This window comes from Mytilus galloprovincialis, chromosome 5 (genome assembly GCF_965363235.1).
Source record: "Mytilus galloprovincialis chromosome 5, xbMytGall1.hap1.1, whole genome shotgun sequence".
NCBI classification, from domain to species: Eukaryota; Metazoa; Mollusca; class Bivalvia; order Mytilida; family Mytilidae; genus Mytilus; species Mytilus galloprovincialis.
This window is the reverse complement of record NC_134842.1, coordinates 27,973,669-27,990,357: the sequence shown is the minus strand read 5'-3', so window position 1 is coordinate 27,990,357 and position 16,689 is coordinate 27,973,669. Positions and strand designations below refer to the sequence as shown.

Genomic DNA, 16,689 nt, shown 5'->3' with positions numbered 1-16,689 from the left:
CTTTCCGTTTCGAATTTTACTCGGAGGTTAGTATTTTTGTAATTTTACTTTTTTTTTCGTAAGATTAAATAAATATAATTCAGTCTAAATCAACTGAACATTTATTTTATACTTAGTTGTATGGACAAACATGCAATCGCTTTATAATTCTCAATATGAACTCCTACTGGTTCTATCGAAGAATGTGATATATTGCAATTTTAGTGATAACATAAAATATCAAAATTTTTGCAAACTAAAATTGCGATTACAAGCAGAATAAAAAGTTTGTTTTTATCTACATGATGTGCAAAAATTGTGACAATCACAAAAATGATAAAAAAATAAAGTATTATATGTGTGCTACTTCGTGAAGTGTATCTATATCATTAAGAAAAAAATAAAGAAACAACCACAGTATTGCTACACAATAAAAAATAGAGGGTAATGCAGCACGGTTTTACCCCCTATTTTTTGCACTAAAATATTTATCTACTGTGGGCATTCTGACTTTTTGCAATGACTACTATCCTATTGATAAAAAGACTAGGATTTATGAACAAAATAACTAATGACTCTAAAAGCATCTTTTGGTAGAGTGCGCATGATATAATTGGACTTGTAGTAAAGAAACCAGCCTCTTTTTAAATTAACTAAATTGCTTGGGATTCAAATATAAATTCATTAATTTAATGCTTTTTCATACTTTGCCTCTTGAATTTATTATGCATAATATGTTTAAAAATTGATTACAAAAAACGTCTCATATGATATGTTGAAGCTTGAATATATTAAATATTTTTACGAGGGATCTATAAAACTTCAAGAAATATAAGGCTTGTTTCCTATACTACCTTTGTATTTGAACAGACTTATATCTATATAAAATTGACAAAAATATATGGTATTAAAAATATATGCAATACCAGCAAATAAGCCGAACAAAATAATTTGTTTAAAAAGAAAGCAAACTTTAAGAAAAAAGTAAAAATTTAAATCAAAATGATGTACTAGAAAATATATCATATCCATTTGTTTGTTTTAAAACAATTACGAGATAAACTAATTGTCCAGATTTTAACATACAATTTGTCGTACAAAAACAAGCAAAGATAAGTTTAACATTTTGCTTTAAAAAATAATTTGATTGTTTGGTATCCTTGTACATGTATTTGATCAGGTACAGTTTTATAGAATAAAGAAAAAAATATAAGATTAATAAATATGCATGAACAGCAAAAAAGCCAAAAAATATAATTTGTTTAAAAACAAAGCAAACTTTAAAAAAAATAATTTAGATTTAAATGATGTACAAGAATTGATACTATATCCATTTCTTTATTTTAAAATAATTACGAGATCAACTAACTATCCAGTTTTAAACATACAATTCTCGTACAAAAACACTGATATTGTACAATTCTTACTATAAAATAGTTTTGGTTCTTTTAAAGCATGTGATATTTGACATTATTATACTTCATGTTAAAACGCCGCATTTTGATTGGCAAATACGAGGGTGTTAATTTACTCTATCACATGACTGAGCGGGTGACCAATCAAAAATCTATAAATTAAAGGACAATGAATTGAATTTACATCAAGTAATTTGAAAAACACAATGCTTTTGTTCTACATATTGGCTTATATTTTATTGTTTGACTGTTAAAATAAAAAATAAACCATCTTGCTTAACTTTTGTTGGTTTTTTTTCTAATACCCATATTAACGTTGTCATGTACGTGACGTCATAGAAAATACTTTTAAAATAAAATTAATATGTAATAATGATAGGACATTCAGTATAATAAATTAAATAAAACATAGCTGAGAGGGTGATAGAGCAGATTGGTACCACTCGAAAAAGCATTGTCATCCTTGGTTGCATCGCGGTTGACATTGTTTTATCTGGGTAACAATGTAAACACTTATCACAACTTATGCAAACCGGGATTTCTACATTTTGTGCACAAAAGGTGACAGTCAATGCAATTTGCAAAGAATGAAATATTAAAATTCCACATTTACCCTATTGCATACAGAAAATAGTCTTTGTTACAGCCTTCATATTATTTCAATCTAAATCAAAAGTCCAATGTTTTCAAATATAAAAGTGAATATATATGTATATAACTAACGTCATAAATTGATTTGAAGCGATGGGACCAAATGTCTCTGATTTGATTTAAATGGCCGAATATTAATCCAATTTTGCAATATTCTGGAATTTAAAACTCAAAGTTTCTAAATGATACACATTGAAAGGATTTAACAATAATTTTACTTAAATGTATAAAGTGTTTTTGTTTTTATTTATACATAAATATATGCAGCGCTTGTGGTTGAAGACCGCATTATTATATTTAACACGTTTTCTGTATATTATTCTTATATCCTCAACCCACATGAATAGATGTGTACCTCAAAGACAAACGATACATTTCCGAAAAAATTTCAGTGTTGGTAAAAAACATCATTCTCATACATTAGTACGACAACAAAATAAATCATTTAGATATTTACGTCATACCGATATTTAGGCATTGAAATATTTATATAATTATCGTCTGTTTTTTATGTTGACCAAGAGTTACACATATTAGGTAGTTATGATGTGAATTTTAGAACAGACTATTACATTTTTTTTTAAATAACACTGGTGTGAATTAAGATCAAGGGAATTGAGCCAAACGGCTTAAAGATTTTCCGAGAAAATAAAGTTTTAAAAAAAAATCATATCAATTGATTTTACAAAAAAGTTAACTTGAACAATTTTCAATTTGAAATAATGTATGTTACATTAGTATAAAAAAGAAGATGTTGTATGATAGTCTACTGATGTAACTACATCCAGAGTTGTTGTGTGCATTTGTTTTATTGTATTGTCTCATACATCAGACCTTCATCTTTATAATCATCATCATGGCCATCATTGTGGTAAACGACGCAATCGTCTGATCGACCTGGTATCTCTGCTCTTCTGGCTGTACTCCTTCAAACAAAAATAATATGTTTTTAACTTTAATGGAGATATTTGCGTTTGGAATTAAATGTAATTGATACGGAACTTGAAAAAAAATAAAACGGGAAGTGTTTCTATAACAGCTTTAGTTTAAACATATTTTATTGTTCAAAAATGACAAATGAATAAGACACATATTTTTCAACTTAGTAATTATAAAGTCATCTCCAATTTGCTCATTATTGATAGTCGAACATTGACTTCTAGCTGTAGTCATCCTTGTAATATGTTAGACTGATGTCTCATTGGCAATCAATCTCCATCTCCCTGTTTTTATATAACAACATGTACAATAAAAAATCCATTGATTACTATTAGGAGAAGCACTTCATTTTTTGTAACAAGTATAGTTCTACACAAAAATGATCATGATTCCACAACGTAGCAAATGGTGTGTACATGTATAAAAACAAATACAGATTGCAAAATGTGTAGTACTTGCCAACAATAATCTGTTAGTTTAAGGAAAAACTTATATTAGATTTCGGAATGTATATGTCGATGTTTGGAATCTACAATATTTTTTTCTCATAACACCCATGTTTCTTTTCATGTAAGACTTCAATAGCTCATAAAAGGTAACTTAACAAAATTCAAGCAGATTCTAGTTTTCTTTTCTTTTAAATCTTACAGTTTGAAACCTAAGTAATATTAATGCAATGATACATGTAAGGTAAAAGTCCTAGCTTTTACCGCCATTTAAAAATTTCTCAAAAAGGAGCTCCATAACTTTTCAATAGTTTTAGTGTATTTTGTTTCTTAACTAATGCTCTTCTGTCTAATGTTATCACTTTTGAATTCTAGATATTTTAAAAATTTCACCCTAAAAACAAATGATTAAAGCAAGTATGTACTTCTTTAATCCTCCCTATAGGTTGAGTCACGTGGATGTATTATACAACCTTTTTTTCTTATCAGTCAACCAAATTAGACAGTACTATTGTTTGCTCAAATCGATACAAGCAAATGAATAGAGGAATAGGTTTCTTAAATGTTATCTTTAATATTCAATTCGATTCTAGAAAACAGTAAAATTACAAAAATACTAAACACCGACAAAAATTCAAACCCCTTATCAAATCTCAAAATCAATAGCTCAAACAAATCAAACGATTTGATAACAACTGTCATATTCTTTACTTGGTACAGGCATTTTTTAATGTTGAAAATGGTGGATTGAGCCTGGTTTTATAGCTAGTTTAACCTCTCACTTGTATGACAGTCGCATCAAATTCCGACAAGAAGGATGAAAATATGACAAACAATCAAGTTTTGTTTATTTTATTATTCATGTTTACATGTTTTAATCAGTTTAGATAAAGCTAATGAAAGTAATACACTTAACATTATTATACTGTACATTATATATTCAGAATAAAATGCAAGAAAGTAAATAAAAGCAGTATGTTATGTTTATAAATTGACTGCATTGTACATGTATGGTTTTCATCAATTATGACTTGACACGCTAAAGTAACTATATTCTTTCTGAATGAGTCTGTTTAAAAGTTAAAAGTATCGAACATATGTGAAATAAAATAATTAAACTTACAGTGTAGTTGTGTACGAGTTATCTGTAAAAAAAGAGAAAGAATATGACAAAAATTATACGCAAATGTGAAAAAAAAACAAGTGTTTCTTATATCCATAATATGCCTATTCGTTGTAACTGCAAAACTATCTCATGCATCAAATGTGTTTTGCCTACCAAGCTACTGGTGGACATTGATTTCTGCTCATTACTAACAGTTTGATAGTTTAAATTACTAACTTGACACTTTAAATGAAAGAAATTCGGCTGTGTGAAAAAGTCTAAATCGATTGCTTATGGATAAATGCAAAACAAGTATATATGTGAGTGCTTGATTGAATTAGCTCCAGCCTTTCAAACTTACTCGATAATTATTTGTGCTGTACTAGCAAAACCTAATAACTACTGGTATAAATCTAATTATTTAAACAAAACTGAAGAACCAGATTCAGTAACCGAATAAGTTTGCAATACGATATTTGTCCAATTTCAACAATTGAATTTTAATATTAAAACCTCTCAGCAAAAAATATAGTACAGGTATTCAATATTATATATTGTACACTATATTTTGGACATGTTGTATAGTACTATTTTGTTTATAGTAAGATGTCAAGGTGTTTAACATTCTCGCTGACCTTTTTTGTTTAAACCCATTTGGTTGTAATGCTTTTAAGGACTTTTTGTCAAAGATTTGCAAACCATAACGTTGGTCTCTGGTAAAGATGATGTTCAGGATTTATGATTATGTAAACACGACCATGTATCGATAAAAGCGCTTCTATATGTGACAATTAAAAATCAACATTGAGAGGAGTTTTAAACTTCAAACAGCACACAAATATATCTTTTCAACGCTTAAATTTATATAAAAAATATATGTGCATTAAACTACCTTTATTTTGTGTCCTTCTGCGTGCAGCAACATATTTGCACACCAGCACACCCACGACAGTTACCCCAATGCATCCAGCACCCACACCTACATGACTAAAATACATGCCAATTCGTTCTGCGCTGGATTCCAATCCTGAAGTTGTCAATTTAAGAAGATAGTGCAGTATAACTAAACAATTATGATACGATTGATAAATTTAAAGACATGTTTAAAGAGAATAAAATAGAATGAGAAAAAAAAATCATATTTGTTTATTGTTTAAAGGATTGTAGTTGGATTTGGTGCCCATTTTCTTAAACCTCTGAATCTTTGTACGCAGTGTTCTAAAATTAAAGTAAATTAACACTTCTGAAGAAGTTGAATACTCAATATATTTGTTTTAGGTCTACTGAATGATGCATAAAAGGAATCATGGAGACGCATAAAATGGAGACATTGTATCATCCCATCTATGTTTCGTAATATTCATTAACTCCGTTATATTTAACATCATGTAAATGTATCCAATTCACCGAAATAATTCACGAACAATAAAGATCGAAAACAGACAAAAGATATCTGCTTACTCACAGCAGATGCTAAATTTAAAGAAACTTTTATTATGTCCGTTTAACAGATTATATTAACGCACTAAGATGCATTACAACTATTTTTTTAAATAAACTTACAAATAGCTTTTATTACGCCGAAAAAAACCTAAACAGTTAAAATAACAGTCACAAGTCGTTGCTTGCAAGGAAAATAAGAAATGAAATACGCGAAAATAAAATAAGTTGTAATCAACCGTTGATTTAAATTATTTCTGAATGTTGTTTTACCTGATCATAGGGCATACAGAAGTGAAATAGCTGAGTCAATAACAATGTTAAGAACTTTTGGCGTGTATTGATTACGCCGGGAAATATGAAAAGTGAAAGTAGTTGATGTTGAGTGTGTTTCAAATTAACTAGTAACTTTTTGTTTCATGATGCATTGTCGCTCCATCAAGAGATCAGTTATTTTAAGTGCAAACAGCCTTGTTTTTAGATTTGATACATTTCTTTTACTTTCATATAGCTCTGAAAACTTACCGTTCCAATGCTTAAAGAAATGAAGTGCGAATGAGTTATTGATATAATTACTGTTCATAAAAAAATAAATAGTGCACTCCTCCCTTGTTGACATATATCCGGGTAAAAATATGTTCATAATGCATATGGGTAGCTCCCTTTATGTATTTAATAAATTGTGAAGCATCCAAAAGTAGGTAAATGTTTATATATATATATATATATATATATATAATACAATAACAATATAATACAATAAAGTTTTCATGCCTTATATATCATGTACTGTAGTACGCCGCTAGATTAAAACTGACGAGGAAAGGTAACACACGGCCAGCGAAAGCTCTATTATTGTAGAGCCCAGGTGGTCGTGTGGTCTAGCGGGACGGCTGCAGTGCAGGCGATTTGGTGTCACGATATCACAGTAGCATTGTTTCGAATCCCGGCGAGGGAAGAACCAAAAATTTGCGAAACCAAATTTACAGATCTAACATTGTTGGGTTGATGTTTAGACGAATTGTATATATAAATGTCTAAGAATATAACTTAAACACACTAATTAATACATTAAAAAGTTCTATCAGATGTTAAATAGAAATACGCAATATTTCGCTAACAAATTAGCTTCATCAGGCGTGTGCATCTCTCAAGGTGAAATCGGATGCATGACAAAAAAATACTTTTGTAGCTTAATCTATACAAGAGTTGAGGAAAAGTGTAACATATTGATTGATGTTGCATGAAATATGTTTGTAGCTACAACTACATGAACTTAGAATAAAAGTTTAACACATTTATAGATGTTCGATTAATTGTATGAATTTCTTTAAATTAATTTGTATGATTTCAAGATAATTATGGTTTTGATTTGTTTTTAAATCTTTTTTCGTCTCTCTCATTGAGTCCATCAGGTTCAAGAGTTCGTAACTGGTGCATCCAAAATCTCTCTCTTTTTTGTCTTCCTTGTGTATCCCAATTTTGATTTTTCTCAATGATTTGAAATGTGACGTTTTCAAAATCATGTCCTGCTCTTAAAAGGTGTCTTGTAATTGGGCAGTTCCTTTCTTTTGTATAAAATGACCGATGGTTATTTAGTCGGATGTAAAATGGTGTTTCTGTTTCACCAACATATTGTATTTTGCAAGTTCCACACGTTAGAACATAAATGCAATTTTGCGTTTTGCCGTCTTTTCTTTGTATTCAAGTAGGTTTGTTCGGTCTTTTTCTTTTGCTTTACCGAAAGCTTCTGAAATATTTTTGTTCTTATAACCTCTTGATTTAAGTTACTGTCTGAGTTGCACCAAACGATGGTTGAATTTTGATTCCGATGAACAAATCCGTTTCAACCTGATGGCTTGGCTGTACGGAATGCTCCGGGAGCAGTGTTTCGGGTGGCAACTCTTCGGAGAGAGAAATTGGTTTTTATCAGTTTTTTTGGTGTGACGGTCGCTTGTCATGACTCCGTTTTATAAAGTTATGGTGGTGTCGAGAAACGCAATTTTCTCATTTGCAACTTCAAATGTGAACTTTATCGATTGATGAAAGTTGTTACAGAAATCGAGAAATTCTTGCAGACGTTCTGCAGTTTCCTTCCATTTGATGTCGATGTCATCAATATAACGGAGCCAAGACAAGGGTTTGTATGGTACATTCGAAAGGAAAGGATGCGTTCTTCGAGACTCCCCATGAAAATGTTGGCAAAAGAAGGTGCCATTTTGGTTCCCATACTGGTACCGTCAACCTGCAAGTAGTGCTGGTCGTTGAATACAAAATTGTTGTTTTCCAGCACTAGTCTCAGCAACTGAACCAGACAGTCTGTTGGGGGATGTTTATCCTTACGATTGTTCCATACTTGTTCACAAGCGACTATTCCTTCATTTTTGGGAATATTTGTGTATAAAGAAGACACATTCATCGATACCAAAACTGTGTTGTTTGGTAAGGGATTTAATGAATCCATTCAAATAATCTGTTGTATCTTGAATGTAAGATGGCATTGTTATAACATGTGGTCTAAGATGGTAATCCACGAATTCAGATATTTTTTCGGTTGGATGGCCATTTGCAGATACTATCGGTCTTCCCGGAATCCCTTCTTTATGAAGTTTTGAAAAACTAGAAGTCATATGAACAGTGTATGGATTCATTGGTATTTTTTAAGTCAACTTATTTTTTGGTAATTGGTTTTGCTTTAAGACATAATTAAAAGGGTATGAAAAACAATTCTGATACCTATATCTGCAAACAAAATCCTCAATCTCGTTATAAACTGTTAACTTCTAAAGTCACAAAAATAAAATATCTAAGAGCATGAAAAAAATTAAACCTATCAACTGTTATATATAGGTCAACTTTGCATTAGTGTAATTAAAGTAGGTTCAATAAAATATATAATTATTTTTGCAAACCAACAAACCTTCAAACTACAACCATTACAAATACGGCCCCATTTTTCCTAAGGTGACCTACTGAAATAACCAGTTTTGTACTAATATGAGCAACATGACAGGTCCTACATATGGAGCAGTATCTTCTCACACTTGCGGAGTACATGAGATCTGGGGTTCGTATTGCTCAGTCTTTAATTTGCTATAATATGTTTTATGTAATTTGTTTCTCCTTTTGTCTTTTGTCTTTTTTCTTTTTTAGCCATGGGATTGTAAGTTTATTTTACATTAATGAGTTTGAATTTCCCTTTGATATCTTTCTTCTTTTTCTAAATGACAATTATAGTAAATCACTAGTGACAAAGCAGTACAATACTACTTCCTATTAAATGGTGGATGGTACCTTTTGACTGAACTTCCAACAGCCGGCGCATCGACACAGGGTAGTAATACGAAAATAGTATGCATGTAATGTAGCGCACAATTTAACCAGTCGTAGAGCGTGTCCATTTAAAAATATCCCAGTTTAATATACATTTTCATGAATAAATGCATTTGGTATCTGGGTGAAATTATATTACAGCACAATACTTTTTTTCTAATCTGATGGTGATTATATATATAGGTTTTAGCATTTTCTAATATCAGAATAAAAGCCAAATAAACAAGAATGTGTCCATGATACAAGGATGCCACAGTTGCATCATATTCTATGTTCAGTGGGCCGTAAAATTGTGGCCAAACTAAGTTTCAAGTTAATTGAACTTCAACTTCATCAAAAACCACCTTGATCAAAAACGTTAACACAAGCGGGATGGACGGACGACAAAACAGATGGACGGACAAACTGACGCACGGACAAAAAAACCATAATACCCCTAGGTAGGACTTCACAACTGTTTCTTGATACATACCAGGACAGTTTTCAGTATAACAGTTGTTAAAATCATAGTTGTCAGTTCCACAATCCGAGCCACCATACAGTGGGGTAGGTTTATCACAGTGACGATATCTCCATTGTGTTCCTCCACCACATGTCACGTTGCAAGTATTCCAAATTGACCAGGGACCCCAGCTTCCGTGAACTAGGTGAAAAAAAGAGAATTCTAAGCTCATTTCAATTGTTGCATACATCATGAAGACTATATCTTGATATTCATAATAGCATGTTTTACTGTTATAATATATTGACTATATACCTGTTCTTTCAGGCCCTACAGATTCGAATAGGTATGCTAAAATTCAAATTATTTCCACTTACAGGTAACTCTCCAATGAAACATTTTTTTTCGCCAAATTTCGCTTCATGAAAGCCGCTTCATAAATAAAACACATGAATTTTTCTATGTATAATTTACTTCTGCCAGGGATACACTGTTCTTTCCATGACAGTTTGAATGATTATTACAGAAACAAAGTGATTGCAAAAATCAAGCTTATTCCAAAAGAATTACTGACTACGGTTGGGTGCAGACCAAACATTACATAAAGTTAACGCAAGTTAACGCTGCGTGCAAATATTTCGTTAGCTAGCTTAAATTTTCGCATTTACTAGTAAACGCGCGTTTACTATAATTACGTTAACGCGGTCAACTGATGTCTACCCGAGTAAACGGGCGTGTACTCTGTCCGTTTAGTCAGTAGTAAACGGGCGTTTACCTAAGGTTTCACAAAATTATTATTACGTGCACTTCAACGTAAACGGGCGTTTATTACATATTTTATACATGCATTTTTATGTGCACTTGGAAGTAAACGCGTGTTTACTTTTCGCGTTAACTGATTGTGTAAATTAAGAAATAAACTTCGTGTTCATTTGAACATTTATTTTATTAAAACGACTTTTATCTTAATATTTTACGTATATGTGTTTCAAACCAGAAAAATTCAAAAACACTTAATTAATTTTAATTCGAAATATTATTTTTATTGAATTTAAAAATAGTAGTTCCTATAACTTTAGGGATTAGCAGGTTTTCTATATTTTATTTTCAAAAGTCACATGTAAATATAGCGACGGGGGTTACAAGGTTATTCAACACATTGGAAAAATATTTGTATATGATATAAACATCATTGTTTACGTTACTTAGTTCCTCAATTTTAACTGTCTCTTCGAATTTCAAGCTCGATGCCTTTGATACATTATTTTTAATCATAATTCACATGGATTTACATGATTTCAGCTTCTGTTTTATTAATTGTTCAAACGGAAACGTACAGTGTATTGCAAGGCATATTGATAAAGTGTTGTATAAGTATGTACATGTGTACCATCTCTTCAATTTAGACAGAATTATCCATAACGATAATAAATAATATTTAGGACGCCCGAAAAATATTCTCGATAATCGGATCTAAACATAAATGAAATATTGCCACTGGACGTTATGCTAGAAAAAAAATCAATCAACTTACGTAATATTCTTGTAGTACTGTATACTATACCAAGAAGAGAACTACTCATACTTTTCATTATTAAGTACAGTGTACATGAATCGGTCATATGAGTGTTGAATGATGCTGTTAAATAGTTCTGTTAAATATACAAACCATCACGAACTACTGACATAAACATATAACTGATGTACCATGTGACTATAAGATTGAGGTATGAAAACTACTGAAATTTGTTTATGATTAAATATTTTGAATAAAAAGAGGACATTCTGGCACTCTAAATTGATGCGAACAAAATGTTTTAGTCATTATGTGCTAATATTGTTATCACATGTATTATACAATCCATCCTTACATGAAATTATAACTCATTAACTATGCTGCTTATAATATTTACATAATAAAGTGCAAATAAGGTCAGTTTTAGTTGATTTGGACAAAAAGTTTTGTTATTTTGTTATTCGAGTCAGTCTGAGGAATGAAAACTACTGAAATTTGTTTAAGATTAAATATTTTGAATGAAAAGAGGACAGGCTGGCACTCTAAATTGATGTGAACAAAATTTTGTTTTAGGTCTACTGAATAATGCATAGAAGGAATCCTGGAGACGCATAAAATGGAGACATTGTATCATCCCATCTATGTTTCGTAATATTCATTAACTCCGTTATATTTAACATCATGTAAATTTATCCAATTCACCGAAATAGTTTACGAACAACAGACAAAAGATATGTGCTTACTCACAGCAGATGTGTACTTTTAAAGAAAGTTTTATTATGTCCGTTTAACAGATTATATTAACGCACTAAGATGCATTACAACTATTTTTTTAAATTAACTTTCAAAGAAGCATATATTACGCCGAAAAAAACCTTAACAGTTTATATAACGGTCACAAGGCGTTGCATGCAAGGAAAATAAGAAATGAAATACGCGAAAATAAAATAAGTTGCAATCAACCGTTGATTTAAATTATTTCTGAATGAAACATGTTGCTTTACGTGATCGTAGGGCATACATAAATGAAATAGCTGAGTCAATAACAATGACTTGTTTGGAATTGTTCAGAATTTTTGGCGTGTAATGATTACGCCGGGAAATATGAAAAGTGAAAGTAGTTGATGTTGAGTGTGTTTCAAATTAACTAGTAACTTGTTGTTTCGTGATGCATTGTTGCTTCATCAAGAGATCAGTTATTTTAAGTGCAAACAGCCTTGTTTTTAGATTTGATACATTTCTTTTACTCTCATATAGCTCAGAAAACTTACCGTTCCAATGCTTAAAGAAATGAAGTGCGAATGAGTAATTGATATAGATACTGTTCATAAAAATAAATAGTGCTATCCTCCCTTGTTGACATATATCCGGGTAAAAATATGTTCATAATGCATATGGGTAGCTCCCTTTATGTATTCAATAAATTGTGAAGCATCCAAAAGTAGGTAAATGTTTATATATATATATATATATATATAATACAATAACAATATAATACAATAACATCTTCATGCCTTATATATCATGTACTGTAGTACGCCGCTAGATTAAAACTGACGAGGAAAGGTAACACACGGCCAGCGAAAGCTCTATTATTGTAGAGCCTAGGTGGTCGTGTGGTCTAGCAGGAAGGGCTGCAGTGCAGGCGATTTGGTGTCACGATATCACAGTAGCATGGGTTCGAATCCCGGCGAGGGAAGAACCAAAAATTTGCGAAAACAAATTTACAGATCTAACATTGTTGGGTTGATGTTTAGACGAGTTGTATATATAAATGTCTAAGAATATAACTTAAACACACTAATTAATACATTAAAAAGTTCTATCAGATGTTAAATAGAAATACGCAATTTTCGCTAAACAAATTAGCTTCATCAGGCGTGTGCATCTCTCAAGTTGAAATCGGATGCATGACAAAAAAATATTTTTGTAGCTTAATCTATACAAAAGTTGAGGAAAAGTGTAACATATTGATTGATGTTGCATAAAATATGTTTGTAGCTACAACTACATGAACTTGGAATAAAAGTTTAACACATTTATAGATGTTCGATTAATTGTATGAATTTCTATAAATTAATTTGTATGATTTCAAGATAATTATGGTTTTGATTTGTTTTTAAATCTTTTTTCGTCCCTCTCATTGAGTCCATCAGGTTCAAGAGTTCGTAACTGGTGCATCCAAAATCTCTCTCTTTTTTGTCTTCCTTGTGTATCCCAATTTTGATTTTTCTCAATGATTTGAAATGTGACGTTTTCAAAACCATGTCCTGATCTTAAAAGGTGTCTTGTAATTGGGCAGTCCACTTCTTTTGTATAAATGACCGATGGTTATTTAGTCGGATGTAAAATGGTGTTTCTGTTTCACCAACATATTGTATTTTGCAAGTTCCACACGTTGGAACATAAATGCAATTTTGCGTTTTGCAATTTGATGTTATGAATATGTTGTATTGTTTCTTTGTGACTGTGCTGACGAATTGGGTTTCGATAGTGGCGACTCTGCAGCACTTACAATTGCCCCTTCCGCATGGTGTATAACCTCCGATTGTTGATATCTCCTGCTAAGATACTTTGGATGTTACTTGAATATTTTTGAGGTTTTTGGGTCTGCGGTAAGCCATAACGGGAGGTGATGGAAAAATCTCTTTTAAGGAATAATCATTTTCAATAAGACGCCAGTGTTTGTGGACAATTGATGAAAGATTTGTCAGGTCAGGAAGAAAGCTAACAACAAACGGGATTTTATTTGTCTGGGCCGTCTTTTCTTTGTATTCAAGTAGGTTTGTTCGGTCTTTTTCTTTTGCTTTACCGAAAGCTTCTGAAATATTTTTGTTCTTATAACCTCATGATTTAAGTTGCTGTCTGAGTTGCACCAAACGATGGTTTAATTTTGATTCCGATGAACAAATCCGTTTTAACCTGATGGCTTGGCTGTACGGAATGCTCCGGGAGCAGTGTTTCGGGTGGCAACTCTTCGGAGAGAGAAATTGGTGTTTATCAGTTTTTTTGGTGTGAAGGTCGGTTGTCATGACTCCGTTTTCTAAAGTTATGGTGGTGTCGAGAAACGCAATTTTCTCATTTGAAACTTCAAATGTGAACTTTATCGATTGATGAAAGTTGTTACAGAAATCGAGAAATTCTTGCAGACGTTCTGCAGTTTCCTTCCATTTGATGTCGATGTCATCAATATAACGGAGCCAAGACAATGGTTTGTATGGTACATTCGAAAGGATGCGTTCTTCGAGACTCCCCATGAAAATGTTGGCAACAGAAGGTGTCATTTTGGTTCCCATACTGGTACCGTCAACCTGCAAGTAGTGCTGGTCGTTGAATACAAAATTGTTGTTTTCCAGCACTAGTCTCAGCAACTGAACCAGACAGTCTGTTGGGGGATGTTTATCCTTACGATTGTTCCATACTTGTTCACAAGCGACTATTCCTTCATTTTTGGGAATATTTGTGTATAAAGAAGACACATCCATCGATACCAAAATTGTGTTGTTTGGTAAGGGATTTAATGAATCCATTTTCTTCAAATAATCTGTTGTATCTTAAATGTAAGATGGCATTGTTCTAACATGTGGTCTAAGATGGTAATCCACGAATTCAGATATTTTTTTCGGTTGGATGGCCATTTGCAGATACTCTCGGTCTTCCCGGAATCCCTTCTTTATGAAGTTTTGAAAAACTAGAAGTCATATGAACAGTGTATGGATTCATTGGTATTTTTAAAATCAACTTATTTTTCTAACTTAGGTTGCAGAGTGTCGTGTTGGTTAGTAATTGGTTTTGCTTTAAGACATAATTAAAAGGGTATGAAAAACAATTCTGATACCTATATCTGCAAACAAAATCCTCAATCTCGTTATAAACTGTTAACTTCTAAAGTCACAAAAATAAAATATCTAAGAGCATGAAAAAAATTAAACCTATCAACTGTTATATATAGGTCAACTTTGCATTAGTGTAATTAAAGTAGGTTCAATAAAATATATAATTATTTTTGTAAACCAAAAAACCAGCGGATATGTTCAACTTCAAACTACAACCATTACAAACCCGGCCCCATTTTTCCTAAGGTGACATACTGAAATAACCAGTTTTGTACTAATATGAGCAACATCACAGGTCCTACATATGGAGCAGTATCTTCTCACACTTGCGGAGTACATGAGATCTGGGGTTCGTATTGCTCAGTCTTTAATTTGCTATAATATGTTTTATGTAATTTGTTTCTCCTTTTGTCTTTTGTCTTTTTTCTTTTTTAGCCATGGGATTGTAAGTTTATTTTACATTAATGAGTTTGAATTTCCCTTTGATATCTTTCTTCTTTTTCTAAATGACAATTATAGTAAATCACTAGTGACAAAGCAGTACAATACTACTTCCTATTAAATGGTGGATGGTACCTTTTGACTGAACTTCCAACAGCCGGCGCATCGACACAGGGTAGTAATACGAAAATAGTATGCATGTAATGTAGCGCACAATTTAACCAGTCGTAGAGCGTGTCCATTTAAAAATATCCCAGTTTAATATACATTTTCATGAAAAAATGCATTTGGTATCTGGGTGAAATTATATTACAGCACAACACTTTTTCCTTATCTGATGCTGATTATATATATAGGTTTTAGCATTTTCTAATATCAGAATAAAAGCCGAATAAACAAGAATGTATCCATAATACAAGGATGCCACAGTTGCATCATATTTATGTTCAGTGGGTCGTAACATTGTGGCCAAACTAAGTTTCAAGTTAATTGAACTTCAACTTCATCAAAAACCACCTTGATCAAAAACTTTAACACAAGCGGGATGGACGGACGGACGGACGACAAAACGGACGGACGGACAAACTGACGCACGGACAAAAAACCATAATACCCCTAGGTAGGACTTCACAACTGTTTTTTGATACATACCAGGACAATTTTCAGTATTACAGTTGTTAAAATCATAGTTGTCTGTTCCACAATCAGAGCCGCCATACCGTGGGGTAGGGTTATCACAGTGGCGAGATCTCAATTGTGTTCCTCCACCACATGTCACGTTGCAAGTATTCCAAATTGACCAGGGACCCCAGCTTCCGTCAACTAGGTGAAAAAAAAGAGAAATCTAAGCTCATTTCAATTGTTGCATACATCATGAAGATTATATTTTGATATTCACAATAGCATGTCTAACTGTTATAATATATAGGATATATACCTGTTCTTTCAGGCCCTACAGTTTTGAATATGTATGATAAAATTCAAACTATTTCCACTTACATGTAACTCTCCAATAAAACATTTTTTTCGCCAAATTGACAAACGTACTACATGTATCGATAAGTGCATGAAAGCCGCTTCATAAATAAAACACATGCATTTTTCCATGTAAAATCTTCTGCCAGGGATACATTGTTCTTTCCAGAA

The 16,689-nt window shown here is 31.9% G+C and overlaps 1 protein-coding gene across 1 annotated transcript in view; it reads right to left on the bottom strand.

Moving 5' to 3' along the window:
• Nucleotides 1-1,778: 1,778 nt before the first annotated feature.
• The window catches only part of LOC143077041 (coadhesin-like), a 28,411-nt gene continuing 13,500 nt past the window's right edge, over nucleotides 1,779-16,689 (bottom strand). The window contains exons 9-12 of the mRNA XM_076252927.1: nucleotides 16,195-16,365; nucleotides 5,428-5,562; nucleotides 4,554-4,575; nucleotides 1,779-2,971 (exon numbers count right to left, since the gene is read on the bottom strand). Coding sequence (XP_076109042.1) covers nucleotides 2,854-2,971; nucleotides 4,554-4,575; nucleotides 5,428-5,562; nucleotides 16,195-16,365 — 446 coding nt within the window. The 3' untranslated portion in view covers nucleotides 1,779-2,853. The remainder of the gene's footprint in view (nucleotides 2,972-4,553; nucleotides 4,576-5,427; nucleotides 5,563-16,194; nucleotides 16,366-16,689) is intronic.